This window comes from Pagrus major, chromosome 5, assembly GCF_040436345.1.
Source record: "Pagrus major chromosome 5, Pma_NU_1.0".
NCBI lineage: Eukaryota > Metazoa > Chordata > Actinopteri > Spariformes > Sparidae > Pagrus > Pagrus major.
Window position 1 is genome coordinate 39,115,935 of NC_133219.1, and position 17,872 is coordinate 39,133,806.

General features: G+C 41.5%; 1 protein-coding gene across 1 annotated transcript; it reads right to left on the reverse strand.

Annotated features, from left to right (window-relative positions):
* Positions 1-605: 605 nt before the first annotated feature.
* Positions 606-17,782, reverse strand: vps37ba (VPS37B subunit of ESCRT-I a). The gene is made up of 4 exons (XM_073466857.1): positions 17,619-17,782; positions 11,027-11,198; positions 4,907-4,989; positions 606-3,361 (listed from the first exon to the last, which is right to left on the reverse strand). The coding sequence occupies exons 1-4, from the start codon at positions 17,721-17,723 to the stop codon at positions 2,861-2,863; spliced, it is 861 nt and encodes a 286-aa protein (XP_073322958.1). The 5' UTR covers positions 17,724-17,782; the 3' UTR covers positions 606-2,860.
* Positions 17,783-17,872: the final 90 nt, after the last annotated feature.

Below are 17,872 nucleotides of genomic sequence, written 5' to 3' on the forward strand. Positions count from 1 at the left end.
CAAATGGGACTTGAATGCAACATTACGTGGGCAGGGCTTCGTTCAGAAACCACAAGCTGTTTCCCCCATTGTTAATAATTTACATGATGTAGTGTTTGAAAATAATGTCACATATTATTACACAGACAACCAGTCTGAAACATACAGTGAGTGATGCAACACATACAATAAAAACTAGACCTGAAATATCATTTTGAGAGCAACTTAATAAATATTTGCTCTAATACTTGGTCCTCTGTTCAATTTCTAAAATATCCATGTAAAATTATAAACATTGCCATCGTTATAACTGTGACAGTTTTTGCACTGAACAGGAAATGTACCTGTGGTTTGTTTTTGTTGATATTGGATATAAACAGAGCAGAGAAGTATTTGATATTAACCTTTTCAAAACACGGCACTATGAAACTGGATTTTCAAGTCTTTCCACCTGTGTTGTGGAAAAATGTGATTCACTACCATCCCATGAACACTAGGTGGCGGTCTTGCTTCATTTTCAAAAACACTTTCCTCAGTGCAAAGCTGCAGCCCCTTCTCGTAAGGAATTATCTGAGAAGTCAGATGTGTTCAGTGTGTAATAATAAAGCAACTGGATAAAAAACAGATACAAAAATTTGAGATTTATTGAACTTGAAAATAGCATTAAATTCCACTTACACATTCATTATAAGTAAATACCTACAACATTACACTGAAAATATCACCAGTCACATATAAAACAAAGGATACAGAGGATCAGTTCAACGTAAAAAGCAGCTCAACAGCTAAAAAAACAAACAAAAAAAAGTATTAAAGAGGAAAAAGGCCATGCACAAAAGAGTTATCCATTGTTAGTCGTTAGAAATGCTGGTTCATCGAGACGTTGATGCTTCAGCTTCTGCTATTTTCTGTCAGTTTTGCCTGCTGACAAGACAAGTACGCTTTTGTCCAGTCAGTGGTTCACTTCTTTTGCCTTGAGGTGAACTATTATCACCAAGATATGACACAAAACATTTCAGAGCCCTGTTATGTCACCAATTAGAAAGAAAGAAAGACAGGAAAAAAAAAAAACAGCGACAAAAACACATGCACAAATCTCTAAAATTCACCCCAGGCAAACCTCGATACAAAGGAGGAGGAATGGAAGAGAAGCACAAGCACCAATCGGCACACAGCCCGAGGGTGTCTCTCGTCTCTCTGGCACATGTTCAGTATCGCTCGACTCTGGCCTGCAGCTTCTAGTGACAAAGCAAAAGCCTGACAGATGCACAGTCAGACGCTGCCTTTTTCTACTTTAGGGTGGGGAACATGAAATCAGCAGCAGGAGGAGAAAAACAAATGTTTGGCCATTTTTTTTTCTTTCAAGGGCTGAAGGTGGTGGTGGTGGTGGTGGTGGGGGGTTCTAGCCTCTACAGCTGAGCACAGAGAAACATGGGAGTAGTCAGCAGGACGTGATCAACGTCACTTCAAGTGTAGGCACTCGTGGCTCTTCAACAGTGCACAGCGACAGCAGCCGGGAGGAAAAACAAAACGTGAATTTTTTTTTATCGCACCAGAGAAAGTTTTTTCCTCCCAAAGCCAGGTTGATCTTGCCAGTTTCCTCTTAGAGAAATGTGGCTTGTTTTTCAGCACAAAATCACAAACAGAGATATGTTGGGAACAATGGTAGATTAACTCACTACATGTTTCACATAAAATAAAAACAGACCGCAGCTAAAAAAAAAAAAAAAAAGTGTTTGAACACAGAGTGATGTGGGAAGTCTTTGGTGCTCAGTGTGACAGGAAACTGAACAGGATCACATGTATGAGATCCAAAGAACTGTTGGCATCAACTCCAATCCAAACTGAGAGTGTTGAAGACAACGGACATCATAAAAAGGAGTGGTAATTACAACAGGAACCCACAGAAAACAACACACACCAGGAGTGTACTGTATGGCTATACATAAATCCTTCATTTCAGGCAAGGCTCTGCAGGCCTGGTCATTTGTTACAATAGCTCAGCCACTTATCCTCTCCTTCAACTCCCTTTTGACTTCTGCCCCAAAACGGATCAAGTACAAACAGTCAGCCGTCTTGAACCGGGCAGGTCTCGAGACACACCCTCGTATTGAAGAAGAGATACACCAACCAAAGCCCTCGTTTACACGTTAATCAGTCTATCCTGGCTATTATTAACATAACTCCATTAGTACGATATCATAAAAAGATGCTGAAATTCAAATATTTCTATGTACCTTGTGAAATTTTTCCGATAAAAAAAAATCCACAGCATAGATGCAGTTTCGCCTGAATATATTCTGGGAAAATGATATTTTCATCAAAACTGCACAGTAATTAGGGTCTCTCTTTGCTTGCATATACATTACCAGTAAATTAGTATGCTGCAGATGGAAATGATTAATCAAACCCTTTTTTTTCAGTATTCTGTAAAAGCTTGAGGAAAATGTCTGAATGGAGGTGAGAGACTGAAAAACTAATGGGCACGCAGAGTTGAGGGCACTACCAGGAGACAGAAAGTGCTGATAAATGTAAAGAGTCCCGGCTCAGTGACCCACGGACCCACACTGCAGCCTGCACCGGGCCCATCCACTGACGGGACTTTGCGAGACTCGAAGTCGATCTCGTCACGTCTTTTTTTTTTTTTCGTTTGGAGTGTTGATGGGAGTGAGATGTGAACGAGAATCCACAGAGATTATTGGAGATCTGCTTCATCTGAACGTGACCAGACCAGCCAACAGCGGGGTCCGCCTTCTTGTGTTGTGATTGGTCGTATTCCAAGAAAGGCCGACGACATAGAAAAATTGTTCTCACAGGAGCTCCAGTAGTGAAAAGGTCCATGACACACACACTGCGTCCAGTGAGCGGAAACTGCTGTTATTTACTGCATGATGAAGCCAGGCTGCGGGGCCATACGAGGTGAGGGCCGCTGGGGCAGAGCAGGGGGGTACTGGGATAGAAAGTGACTCGGGTAGCCGGAGGAGACGTTGGGGAAGGGCTGGCCCGTTCTGGGAGGAATTGGCGGGTACGGCGATGCTGAGTAGAAGACAGGAGGCTGGGGGGCAGCTGTTGGAGCTGGATTTAGAATTGGGGCCGGCTGGGATGGAGGAGGTGGGGGTTTCCTTCTTGGCTGGGCTACAGGGGAAGAGCCGTTAGTGGCCTCGTTGAGGAAGGAGGAGGGTGAGGGTCTGGCTGCCACCGACACATCCTGAGATCGTGAGGTAGGGACCGACGCCTGCGGCAGCCGCTGGCCCTGCAGCACCATCTCCTGCAGCTTCTCGATCTTCACTCTTCTCAGGTGGGCCAGCTTCCTGTTGCTCTGGTAGGTATCAATGAAGGAATCCAGGGTCATGTCGCCATCCAGGAACGAATCAGCCATATTCTGTTGACAGAACAGAAGAGATTCGGGAGAGTTTTAGACGGAGAAACTCTGGCTCTTATTCAACATTCATCAAGCTGCTGTGGGATTTCACATCTTAAAAAGATCATCTAATGAGTATTTCTCTGACCAACCATTTATTCAGTAAAAAGGTCAGGGACTTTATTTACCAAAGCACCTGTGGAACAAGATGTAAATGTGTCCGTGGGAACTCGGCATTTACCAAACATGTCCGTTGACCTTCATGCAAAGAACAATGATATATCTCACCTAATCCAGGCTCATTTACATAGATATACATACGCATACGCAGACTTTAGCTGAGATGTTATTAGGGCCATGTGGACTTTAGCTCTTTTTAATCACATGAAACATTCAAACCAAACTGTTTTATCTGACCTTTCAACACGTGGCTAAGATGCAGTACAGGAAGACATTACAATTATAGCACTTATTACACTATGTGATGGTTAAATAAAGAATTTTGGTGTTTCTAATTGGCAGAAAATACTCCTGACTAGTTTCATTATCAATGCCGATTCATTACAGCTGAAGGTTGTGAAATGATCCTCACGATCTCTATTAAGAAGCCGCTGATGCTCGGTGGTGCAGTACCAGAGAAACAAGGTGAAATGGAGGCATTTATGGCATAATTTCTCCCTCAGGGAAACTATTACATTGATTTTAAAATAAAACAAACTGAAATGCACATCTTTACAACCTGGCTTTACTGAGCAGAGATTTTTTAATGGTGCAACAGAGCTCTGCTTAACTTTAAATCTGGACTTTTACACATTTTAAACATAGTTTTACTAAACTCTGATCAGAGCTAATCTGAGATTAAATTAATCTTGGTGTTGGTGCAACCCAGCCTTAATGGATAAGTGTTTAGAGCCTATCAATCATGCTTACATGTTAGACATGACTTGTATTTAAGGAACAGGTTTACCCACAATTACACCTTGTACCACTGGGGCTTGTTGATAAGCTCGGCCAGTTGTGTTTGTAGACAGATTCTCAAGCACAAGGCACAACTGATGAAACATTAATGAATGAACTCTGCATGTAGGGCACGGAAAGTGCCTCGGTAGTATTTTTCTTATGGTATTAATGAAGCTTAAACAATAACTGACAGGATGGGTAGGTATCATTTGGGCAGGCCCATACCATCCACTATACATTTCATTTGTTGTTGTTTGAAAGGCTGCTTGTGTGATGAGTTTTTTATATTTGTATGTGCTTGTCTGTGTTAGATTCATGTTATTTGTTCCTGCCCAGGGACTACAGATGAAATTTAGCTAGTAGCTAATTCTGGTACGGCTGAGAGCCGTGCACTGTCCCTGTTAAATAAACAAATAAATAAATAAATTAATAAGTATCGCAGGCTATAAAATTGTGAAATTCTGCGGGTTGCGAGTCTTGGGTATAAACAATGAGGCCTATGTAGGAGACGAGATCAACAACTGGGAAAGCAGGTATATGAATTACTGCCTGATGAAGCTGCGGGACACATGAAGTCATCCATGCAGGGAGCAAAATAATGCTTACCTCTGTCTCCTCTTCTATTTTGGCTCCCTCCGCCTGCAGCAAGGCCAGCAAAAGGTCCAGGGAGGTGTTTCCTGACTTGGAGTCTGTAGAGTAACAAGAGAGAGGAAGAGCACACACGTTATTATTCTGTATTTCATGTTCAGTATAAGCAAAGCAGGCCCATACCATCCACTATACATGTAAATATAGTGAGATAAATCCTGAGCATGCAGCATCACACGCTGAACACATAACGGACAGATGGAAAACTGCTCAGAATCATCTGCGAGACCCACATTACTCTTAATCTTCCTGTTAATGTGAAAAACTGTTACTACGGCAGTCACACTACAGTGTAATAAAGATGTTTCACTGCCCTGACTTTTTGTCATGAGGACTTTGTTGTACCTAGTGTTATTTTTACCCTGTTTTGATCACTTTTATAACATGTCTGTGAACCAGAGCTACAACATTTGTAAAATTACACTACTACAATCCAACACCTCTTTTTTCACAACCTTTTCAACCCATTTGAGTCACAAGACTCTGGTGCAGGGTTTCCACAGCGCCCAATGCAACACAGATGCATTGTGGATTAAGTGTGATCCATGCCTAAATTAACCACAGAGCAGAAAAAAAAAACCAATATCCCCTCAGTTCTTACACTGAACGTGTGAGTAATAATAACAGGTTTTAATGAGCCTATCACACAAAGCTGCAGCAGGATATGTGAACTGTGCCAGTCACAGTCTTGTGACTGGCACATCCAAACAGCCATAACACTGCTCTGTTTGCTGTGAACTTGCAAAGCCCCAACTGAGTCAACTGAAACTGACTTAGTGTCTCTAAGGACGGAGCCTGTTTTGTTTGTGTTCCTGGGCAGGACTGAAAGTCAACACCAACGGGAGCTGCGATCGCAGACACACATAGAGGCACCAGGAACACATCACACATTGCTGATCTCCACTGTAGCATTGTCATCTCACCAAACTGTAATTACAGGAGCGACTCTGGTCTAACCTGATATGCTATTCTATTCAAGGCTTCCTTCTATGCATGATAACAAGTGAACAAAGATCTCGACAGATTAATTTACTTCTGTGTTTGTACCTGAAGCATTTCCTTATTTTATGATAACAGACTTTCATTTCTCAGCTAATGTTTGCTACAGTTGTGTAAAACCCGACCAGAGTCCTTCACAAAGAAATCCACGGTCCAGCAGCGTTAAACAACACAAACAAACCACGTCATCCACAGGATTAAAACAAAAACAAGACAAATCACATCCCTAAAACAAAGATCTCTCAACTAAAGCAGTCAATGTATTCATACCCATAGTGTTCAGCTTACACTCTCATATTTAACTTGACTGTATTTGTTTGACTGTATTAATTGCATCAGGAATAAACAAGTCCTTGTAGATCTTTTTCTTATGATTGACAGGGCTTTCCTGCATACAGCTGTGCTGCAAAGATCATCCAGCTGCTTCCGTTGGCAGCTTATTATCTTCCCTGCTGTCTTAACAATCCTATTTAGCTTGTTTCTATTTGCTAAGCTCAGACGCCAGTACCGAACAGAAATATTAAAAACAAGGACACCCTGTCAGACTGACCCAACCCAAACCACTTCAGTTTCCCAACACAGAACAGTCTTTCTTACATGTAAAATCATCATTGTCTGTGAAACTCAGTTTGTCATGTATACATGTACCCAGATACTTAAAACAGGTGACAGTCTCCACAGTTTGGTCACACAGTATCAGTGATGAGAGCGGGTCCACTTGGTTTAAAATAATTTCTGATGTTTTTCAAACATTAATTGAATAGTGAGCTGGACTTGAGCAAAATAGACAGATAAAACATAACATTTATGTCTAAAGATTTCACTCTAATGCTGCTTTTCCACCAAATTAGCGGGTCAACACAGGTTTTTTCTACACATCGTCTGTTCCCCATCACCACTTCCCTCAGGCAAGGCAGCCCGTCTGTGATTTTTTACTGAAGCGTTACGTTTCGCGTCATGAATGTGCCAGAAATAGTTGCAAAAGAAGAGAAAACAATAGGCCGCATCCCAAATTCCTTCCTTATTTACGCGCCACTGATGCATGTTGATAACGCATCATCACTTCGCACGGGCGTGTTCACCCGGGTCTTACGTTTAGATCAAAGCTGAGCCGAGGTGATAAAAACCTGTGTCTACTGCAGAGTCAACTGACCCGGCTGTAAACGCAGAGTGTACACATTCCCATTGCACACAAAAGCCCGATCTTAGCGGGTTTAAGTGGGATTTTTGACCAGTGGAAAAGAATATAAACAACATAGAGACTCTCCTCGAGTATCGCTGATTACTGATTACCTTCTAAAGTGTGTCAGAAGCTTTTCAGGCACCTCAATACGCCATTAGTAGACATTTTACATGACTAGCATTGTTGAGTTCATCTGTCAACCTCTTGTCATTGTCATTGTCATGCCCTCAATCCATGATGTTGAGTATGACCAAAGTACTGCTCTCTGTCATTCATTGTCCAACTCCCATCCACACTGTAACTTAAACATTTCTAACATGTTGTATGGTAAATGAGTGATGGTGATTGATGGACGCTATGTACTCCGCACAGAACGGGAAGTTAACTTTATTAATCCCACGAGGGGAAATTCAGTGTTTTCTCTGTCAGATATAGTTAAATCTGTTTTAAATTAACTATATCTGACAGCCAGTATTTCTTCTCTGACACAAAATTGACAGATAGTCAACCTTTGTGCGGTTAGGTAATCACTAGCTGCACGTCTGAATGTTGTCACCACTTGTTAACAAGCTTGTCAAACTGGATTATTGGACTTAAGAACAAGATCACTGCTGCTACTTAGACCGCCATCATACAGGACAGAAACGAGTGGTAAAGCATCAATGATTCATGTTGCATAAAGACAAGTTTAACCACTGTTCTCGTTAAGTGTTTCAGCAAGCTGACCTGTGAAGGACAAAGAACTTGGCCGGACTAAAGTTTCTATTAAATCTACTGATTATCAAAAACTTTATCTCAGACACTGGATCTCAAAACCTCATGTCGGTTTGCCAAAATTTTTTGCTGGCAGAGTTTGAAAAGATTAAAAAAACGTTCACGGACAGAGGCTTCATTCTCGACACAGCCCTTTGTCCAGGGGTGAACTCCCATTCCTTTCTGTGTCGCCCTCTCACCCATAACAAGGCGGACTCTCAGGCACATCAGCAGCTTCTCCACACAAAGCTGTGATTCTCTGGCTGTGCAGAGAGCCTGCCGAGTGCCCAACAGACAGTCTGGGCCTGGAGATCATGAGACAGCCATTTAGCAGATGAATCCACATCGACCTCTGCTGTGAATCTGAAGGGGGGAGTTCTGGCCTGCCTCGCTGCCTTTCTCTCTCTCTCTCTTTCTTTTTTCCCCCACCCTCCCAACTTCCCTGCCTGCCAGTCCCATCATCCACCAGTCCCTCCCACACTCTGTTGCTGTTTTACACCAGCATGACTGGCAACACAATGGTCCACTGTAGGCTGCCGCTGGTGGTGTATGGGGGCTGCCCTGCCATTTTGGCCCCTCCAGAAACCCGATGGACAGTGAGGGCTATTGCAGAGACATTTTCAGGAGGGAGGGCGGCGCTGGGGGTGTCACTGTTCACAAATGACAACACAGCGAGCTACTGTACGTGGGATCTTTCATCTGGGTCAAACGCTTCTCTTAGCTCTGAGCATCGCTGTCCTTCCCCAGCTGCTATGCTGCAGCAAATCCGGAGGGGGGGGCAGGGGGACACCGGGTAACCTACATTTGACAAAAGCCATCGCGCCGACAACAGACAAAACCAACAGACCTGCAGAGCTGCATCCGTGAGCTGACTCCTGTATGAGAGACGGGGAGCTTGGTATTCAGACCGTACAGCAAAAACTGCCTTGAACATTAAACAAAACACAGGAAAAAAGCACATATTGCAAAAAATATTTAGCAGCAGACTTTGTGTGGACTGTACACATGACAGCTCCAGGCAGTCTGCGAGCCTCACAGAGGAAGAAGACAAAGTCAAACTTTTATCAGCGCAGCAGAGTAGTGAATGGCTGGCATGCTATTTTGAGAGAGCTGCTAGGCAACGGCTGCGTCAACAAGGTCACAAGTAGCGTCACTCCCGTCTTCTCCACACACTAGGAAGTACTGTGAAGGTGTGTCGGTGTGGGATATGACAGCCCTCTTTAGTCTCAATAAAGATCCCGCAGCTGAGATGTAATCAGAGCTGGAACTTGCTAAACCCGAAAAAAAGAGTTCAATAACAGTGAGTCCTGCAGCAACATGATCACAGAGCTCCTGGTAAAAAGGGCTGCGACAGCCTCTGATGGGAAACATGAGAACTAGTGAAACAGGTCTCTTCAGCTTGTGCTCATTCAGAATATAAAAAAAAAAAAAAGCGCTGTGGGAAAAACACATTACACAACACCTCTGTTTCTAATGAGGATGTCTGAAAGCAGAGCCCGACTGACACCGGAGATCTGGAGCCAACAACGGCATTAATATCAGCCAATACAATCAGCTGACCAATGTATCTGCTCTTAAACTTAAGGCAGATAACGGCAATCATCTAAAGCCTTGTTCTTATCAATGTTTCTATACTGGATGTTTTAATACAGAGCTGACATGATTAGTCAATTTATTTCAATAAATCTGTCACTGCTGCAGAAACACTTCCCTGTAAAAGAGGTGTTACAAGCCCTCATCTCTCCCTGAAGCGGACTTTTGTTACCATCATAATAACATACACAGACTAACACTGGTGTCATATTACTCATTTTGGTATCAAAACAGATCCAGCTCCAGCTTCTCGAAATTCAAGATTGCCGCTATTATACTAAGCTGTAGCAGAGCTGCAACTAGAAAACAATTAACCTTGAGATTACCCTCTCGATTAACTACCAGCGTAGTTTCCAGGGAGGCTGAAAAATGTCACTACACTGAGTCTAAAATAAGATTATGTCTCGTATGAGTAAAAACATTTGGAAGTGATCTTATAAAATATATAAACGATGAATGTAGGAAAAATAAATCTGAATTCTTGTGTTTGATTTTTTAAGGAGTCATGTGATGTTAGAGTCGAGTTAGCGATCTTTCTGTTACACAATCAGCTGTGATCGATGAGTTTTTAAACATCATTTGTGCGACTACTCAATGATTGAAAAGGCTCTTTGGTGAGTATATGGCAAGCTTGGTACAACTGTCTTCTGATATGTGACTCAGCCCGGCCCAAATGTCAAAACTTTGCCCATGTGATTAACTGTTTAGTCTGTGAAATGTCTCTCATCTTTCTTTCTCTTGTCTCAAGAAAACCATTACATAATCAATTTTCCTTCATACACGAAAAAGAAAAACAGCAAATGCTCACACTTGACAACCTGGAGCCACGATTCTTTCATGAAAAATCACTTAAAAGATTTATCGATTATCAAAATAGATGCTGACTCCCTTTCTTCATCTTAGGTTCTCAAAAACCATGATGGCTATTTTTAACTATTAGCTGATATTTTGTCAAACATCATGTAATCAAACAGACTGATTGATAATGAAAATAATGTTAACTGGAGGTCTATATAAATGGCAAATCATTAAAACCTTGGTTAAAGGGTCATTCAGCAGCTCTGAGGGATCAAAAGTTTCAGGTCTTCCTCGTGGATAAAAGGTTAAGATGGAAGAATATAACCTTCCTGCTTCCTACAGCAGATAACACTTGTTACATAACCTTCTCTTAGTCTCCCGACATTTCCTGTTTGTATCTCAGCTGTTGTTATTAAATATAAATTCTAATCTTATGTATTGTAATAATATCTGGGCTGATGTTTTATGCCAAGTTGGCATATATCACAACGTTTAACTATATTAAAAACCTGCAGAGACCTCAATTGAATGCGAAAGACAAATAGGTTGTAATTATTAATGCCCTGTGTTTACTGTGCTCAGTTTGAAGCCGCTCCTGCAGGCATTTGTTAATGTATTGGTTCTCCATTACTTCAAGAGAGTATTCAAATTTCGTTAGGGCTGGGTATCATTAAAAATTCAAGGCATGGAGACAGTCTAATCAATAGTAAAATGTTTCTCTCCGTCTTGCGATAGCTGTACTCCTGCTGTACCTAGGCTGGACTTGCGCAGCTGATAGGACTCGAAGCTCTCCTGAAGGCTGCCGTAGCGTTTGGTGAGCTGCTCCTTCTTGTGCTCCAGTTGGGGCTGCAGGGCGAGGTTCTGCTCCGCCAGGGTTCGGTTGTTCACCAATGTCATTTCCTTGCTCTGCTGGACTTCCTGCATCTACAAAAGGAAAAAAATAAAGCATGTCAATAATGTGTTTATGGCTTCACATTTGAATGTCGTCCATCAATGCACAGCTCTTCTTGACAGACAGGACTTGTGTCTTACATAACGGTCTCAAATTTAGCCGTGTGGGGGGGAAGTCGTTCTCTACAATTAATATAGCTCCTCTGCAGAGAAGCACCATAGAAAATAAAATAAAGAAAAACCTTACTGAAGTGAATATTAAGTATGAATCATCGCACTTAACCAGTTTTCACACGACTCCCACAAGCCTCTTTAGAGACAAATCATGTTGAAAATCAGCTCCAACAGAACGGTTTGTCTTCTTATTAAAAAATCTCTAGCAGATTAAATCCAAACGAGGTAAAGGGTTAGTTGACTTTGTTAAATTCATCTGGTATATTGGAAAAAAATAAGCTGTACTGGCTACTATGTCACTAAACAATAGAGCCTTTTTGACACGTCACAGCCGGACAGCCACAGTCGTATCCAATAACATTAATTATGGCTGCATTCCATTCAGGTGAGCTAGTACCTGTGCGTGCTATTGTGCACCTGACTCACTCACTGTTTCCAGTATGTAATCATTCCCTCATTCACTATTCCCAAACACCATTCACTCAGTAGTCGACTCTATTAATAGTGAGCAGCAAATTTGGATTTTCGGACACAGTATTATCATTTTGTCTCATCCCTGACAGGTGGAGTGCGGACGTTTATAAAATATTTGGCCATAAATATAGTGCCCATGCTCGATATTTGGGGCCAATACTACTGTAAATATCTGACAGCTACAATAACTTCAACTTGGTGCAAAGAAATACGGAAGTACCAACAGACTGCTAGTAAATGGCTAAAGTACAAAGCCTCAATCACTCGCAATTTGTATTATTTCACTATTTTGGCTTGAAAATTATGATTAATTGATTAAAAATCGACTGATAAACAATTTGTTCACAAACTGATACAAGAGAAGCTAACTCTGTCTATTGTAATAATGTGTCTACAAGGCTAAATCTAAGGAATAACATGTAAACAATCGGGAATTGAAATAACAGGCGATTTTCTGTTCTCGCCATTCTGCTGGCATTGTTGGAACGCAGCATTACACCTGAACGCAGCATTACACCTGTGCTTTTCCTGTAACAACTCAATGTCTGTAACCAACTTAGACGAACCACATATTTACGTCAGCTCACTGATGTGTCATACTTGGTAGATAGCACTGGCAGGCTCCATAAAGTCGGGGGACTGAAAATGCAGCAGAGGCGGAGATGCACTCAGACTTTGACCCTCCAGTTTCTACAGCAGGTTTCTCTAAAAAGTTTCAAGCCCAAGCTGAAAAAACCCTGATGACATTATAAGGTCATTAGCTCCCAACTGTTAAGTTAAGTAGGTAAGTAAAAATTGATGGCGTGCCCCTTTAATGTAGGTTTGAACTGAACCCATGGGGACAGGTGGGAAGAACAGCTTGCTATAGTGGAGGACTGAATAAAAAAGGGTCTCCTGCTGCTTTTTTAAATGACTCATTTCACACATCCAACCAACCAGGACATGTAGGAAAACTCTATAAATACACTGTAACGTAGGCCGTGATTATGGAAAAGCTTCTAAAAGTGACTGAGGCAGGTCTTGTCTCTTGGTGGTCGGACTGAATGGGAAAACAACATTTAAAGCAGGAAAAGCAGCTAAATCTGTCTATTACCAACTGCACTTTGCACCGTCACATCCTGAGGTGACCGGCCGTCCTTTGACGAGAGCCGCTCTTGCTCATTTATCGTGGCTCACTAAAGAAGCAGACCTTTAAATAGCATCCACAACTGCAGGCTTGCTCAGTCAAACCAAACACATAATTGTTTTGCTGGGGGAAATACTCTCCGATTGCTCCACTCGCTCCATACAGGCTGAAATAATCACAGGAAATGTAGGTCAAGCTCGTCTGGATGGACCACAGACCTGAATTTTGAAAAGCTGGTGTAGTAACCCACAATTAGATAACCAAACACATATAAACGTCTCACAGGAACAGAGAGTCGCTATACGAGTTATATGGTTGGTATATTGGTATACAAGTCGGCAGATAAGTAACGAGACAAGACATTTCAGTACAGAAACACAGAAACACCAAAATACATCTAATTAGGTCTACACTTGAGAAACTATGTCACCATTACATAATCTGGGTTACGTTCCTTTCAAAAAATCTATCAGATTGTTTTGTCATGGGTTTCTATTAAAATGAATAACCATCGGCTGTTATCAGACTTTCTTTTAATTAACAGTATCGGTTGGGCTATAATTAATAGGTGTCGTCCCCCTACAACATTGTGAGAGTGTGTGTGAGACATTTCAAAATGAAGAAGAGGAAGGATGAACCGATGCAGAACGGACTCATCAGAGCGGAGTCAGGAGGATAAGCGAGGGAGACAGGAGGCAAATGTCATGAAATAGGAAGGTCTTGCACTAAGAGGAGTGAAATTTGGAAGAAGTTGAGGGCTCACCTCTGCCCCTGGGTTTGTTTGCCAGGTACAGTGACACACATCCCACACAGAGGCTCAGAAACACTCATTTTTGATTCTTATAACTATAAAAATCAGGAGATTAGCGCGAGAAATTACCGATCAGGAGCACAGCGCTAGAAAGGGTTAAAAACCAGGAAACCACCTCTTAAATTGTGAAATATCAGACTATGAAAACACGTAATTAGAACAGTTGCATCACTCACCAAAACCAATAATCAAAAACCTTGCAGAGCCGGTCCTGTATATTAGCTGACGCACACACCTGACTAACCTTTCTTTAGAATTTCTGCAAACAAACCACGACTTCTTAACTTCTTAACTTATTATCTGTTTTTAATTCCTCCCTTGTGATGTCTTTTTTCCTTTTCTCTTACCGTCCTTTACCTATTTTAATCTATTTATTGTCTTTTATTCCTTTTACTGCTCATAATCTTTTTACCTGTTTCTTAATTCCTCTGATGTGATGTCGTCTTCCAACCGTCCTTTATCGTTTTTATTCTTTTATTTATTTCTGTTTTTGCATTTTGTTGTTTTTCTTTCTTTTCTGTGATTGTGCCTGTTTTATCACTTTTATTCTTTTTACTTATAATGACTCACACTGACTTTTTGTGTTTTTACATTTTCTATTCTGCCTTCTTGTTTTAACTTCACCTTGGACGAGGCTTTCTTGTGTTTGTCTTCCTGAGTCTCCTTCTTTTGCTTGTTTTTCAAATCACTTTGTAAACTTCGTTTTTAAAAGTGCTACATAAATAAAAGTTAAATTTGTCTCCCATCTTTCTCTGCTGTATAATTTTTATCCAAAAAGATCCAGAAAGACAGGGCAAGACTTCCCCTCTCTGTATCATTAGAAAAACATGTAATTATTTGAATCCACCCAAAGACAAGACACCAAGGCGTTAAAATAATATCTGCTCCCTTACAATTAACTTGAGCTACAGCGTGCATGCCCTGCAAAAGCCTTTCCTGGATCAGAGAAGGACTCAAATAGATAAGAAGCCAGAGGCGAGAGACAGTGCTCAGCTTAATCTTAACTCACTTCCAAAATGTAACGTACAACACTGTTAAATGAGCCGAAACATAACGTGGGTACATTATAAAAAGTGGGTCACCTCCAAAATCAGGCTCATAATGGCTACAGCCCAGTGGACGCTCAAAATGTTGCTGAGAAAAATGAGTTTTGCAGCCTTCGCTTGCCTCAAATAACAAGCCACAAAGAAGCTACCATCACATACATGTTACATTTAGTGTATAGCAAAGAACTTGTGTCACACAGTGTGTACAGGTATGATGCTTCTAAGGTAATTCCTGTGAAGAAACAGGATGTAGTGCAACTAAACAAATTCATGACAGCGCTATTTGCATTATTCAAAGGGCAACACATGTGCCGCCTTCGCTGTGTGTTCTGCAAAACAAGGAGATTATTGCCTCTAGCGAAGCATGTGTCTACATCACAGGCAAGAGTTTGTGTCTATATGCTACAGCTGTATACTCAGTACTTCTCAGCACTCTCAGGTTTCACTCAACGCCTTATGACACCCACTCCTTTGTTCCCATCCAGTGTGTTTTAAAAGAAAGAATTTCCCAGACAGTTCCACCTTTCGGTTCGGGCATGTCTTTACTTGGCTTCGTCCGTCAATGTTTCCCATAATCTTATGACTGACTAAAGTCAACAACTGCAGTGTCATTGCAGTAAACAAGTCCCTCCCTCTTCTCTGTAAGCTATTGGAAGAGGAAAAATGAAACCATGGAGACAATCAGAAAGGGTGTGGATCAAAAACAGAACTGACAACACAAAAGGCCAGCTCACTGCACAACATTCATCCAAAGAGCTAATAATAGCCAAAATGTACAGTATACTTCTTGTTTTGCGGGGTAAATGGATCTGACGCACTTGAGATGAGATATAGAAGCTTTTGCAGCAGCTTGTTCATGTCTGAGAAGAGAGGCTTTCATCAGATTTTGGGCAATAAGATCTTACAGTACTTGTGTACACAGAATGAGACTGCCTGGGAGAAAGCCACAGCACCATGACGACAGACAAGAAAAATTCCTGCATCCTGAACATATGTGTTTTTATGTTTGTAATTAGCGATCAGGTCCGAAGCTGAACCGGGAAGGAACAAAGTGTTTCCTGAAAAGTTTGCACTTCACAGTTGAAGAAAGAAAACAAAGCGTACGAGTACAGTGGGATTAAAGTAGATTAAAGCCGACCCTGGAAATGACCGTGTTGGAAGGCGCAGTAGCATGGGAAATAATCAGAAGCATTAATCCTGAATGAAATCTGTGTAATCTGTTCAAACTCCTTTTAAATAAGCAAAATGTCTGCCTGCGGTAAAAACCTTTCCAGTGACCGTGTTTCCAGTGTGTATGGAAAAAAGTGAGGCTTATCAGCTTCTTATCATCGCAAGGGCATATTTATGATAGAGTGAAAAGCAGGTAGCCATTAATTGGAAATTTGCTGAGTCCTTGTGGCACGTAAGCAAGGCCATGGACTCCTGCCATGAGCCAGCTGCCTGTATGGAGTCGTGTAGTTTATAGTCCTAATGCCTGGAAATCAGTTCGCATTTTTGGACTTCCTGCTCCCTCCTCTCAAAGTTTATGAGTTTTTTTTAAATTGGTTTCGGTTAAAGCCTGAAATACCAGCTGTGGTTACAACAGGCTTAAGATATTTAGCGTTAAATGTCCCACAATTTTATTATAAAGCGCTTATGTGTGTTAAAATGCGGTCGCCATGGACATTAAACATAATTTAACTTTACAACTTGTACACTGATCAGTTTATAGAAAACATATTTAGTCATTGTGTAGTCATAAGCTTAGTGGTGGTGACGTTTAAGTCATGTGATCATGATGTAGTCTGTTTATAGCCTAACATTAGCTTTTTACTTCTAGCGATTTAATTTACTCTTTGAAAATAGCAAAAGTGGTGTTAATCTGTGAAGATTATCTTCAAGAACAAAACCTGTAAATTTCAGTAACTTGTGTTTGCCACAGAGATTATTTTCAGACATAATCTAAAATCCGGTTCAAAACTCCTATTGGCTTTTCAGGGCGATGCTAACTTCCGGGTTAGCCTACACAAATACGTCATCGCTACACTTCTCTATGGAGAAACCCATTGTGAAAAGCGTCAATTTAAGCTACTTTGCCAACTGCCTTTCATACACGCTTACTGTAACCTCGTTTGAGACTTTTTCTGAATAAATAAAATAATCTGCTGAATTCGGCAGGTTAGTTTTAATCTTTGATGCAGCAACATACGCGAACAACCACTTTATTATTAGTATAATGTTGTAAGCACTGCTTACAGATCTGGGTGTCAAATGAGCTGGTTAATAATTAATAGCCTTTTTAAGATAAGGGTGTTAAGTTATGTTAAGTTAAGTTTTCCTCGCTATCGGGTCTGAAACACCAGCCATAAAATTGGCAGATTTGTGAGTGGAGTTTGGCGTGAAGGAGCGTCTAAGCTAGGCTGGGCTTAAAATGTACATTTTCTTGTCTAAAAAAATGACTCAGCATTACAGCAGCCATTAAAAAATGTATTGTTTTAACTGTAGACGAGCTTCTGCTGTCTACTGTACTACAGTTTAATGGGGCTGCAATTTCGCAAACTGGGAATCCAGTGTGTGTTCAAACTTGAGACAATGCTTCGTCCCAAGGTTAACGATTTGTAACCCGTGTTAGCTTTCGCGACATTAAACTTCGGTTGACAACACTAATTAAAGGTTAAATCCGAAGCGGGACTAAAGGGGACCGATTCCGTAACGGTACCGAGTAAACGTCAGTGAAGCAACAACAAAGGGGGTTGAGAGAAAGAAAAAAAAAAACACACACACAGTGACCGAGAAAAAGGAGTCAGTAGCTAGCTCGGGACTACAAAAGCGAATAAACATACCTCGTCCATCTCCTGGACCATTTTTGTGAGTTTTTCGTCGTCCTCCAGAATTTCGTTGAGCTGAGTCATCGTGTAGGCGCTGAACTTGTTGGAAAAACTAGACATTTTGAGCCGTGGTCGTGTGTTTCTCCTCGCCCGTGCTCCCTCTTTCTCGCCGTCCAGATTGTGACAGCTGACTGAGCTTCTCTCACAGGAAGTAGTCAGCGAAGGCACCAGGCCCGCAGCCGCGTTCAGGCGCTGTCGGAAATCCTGGC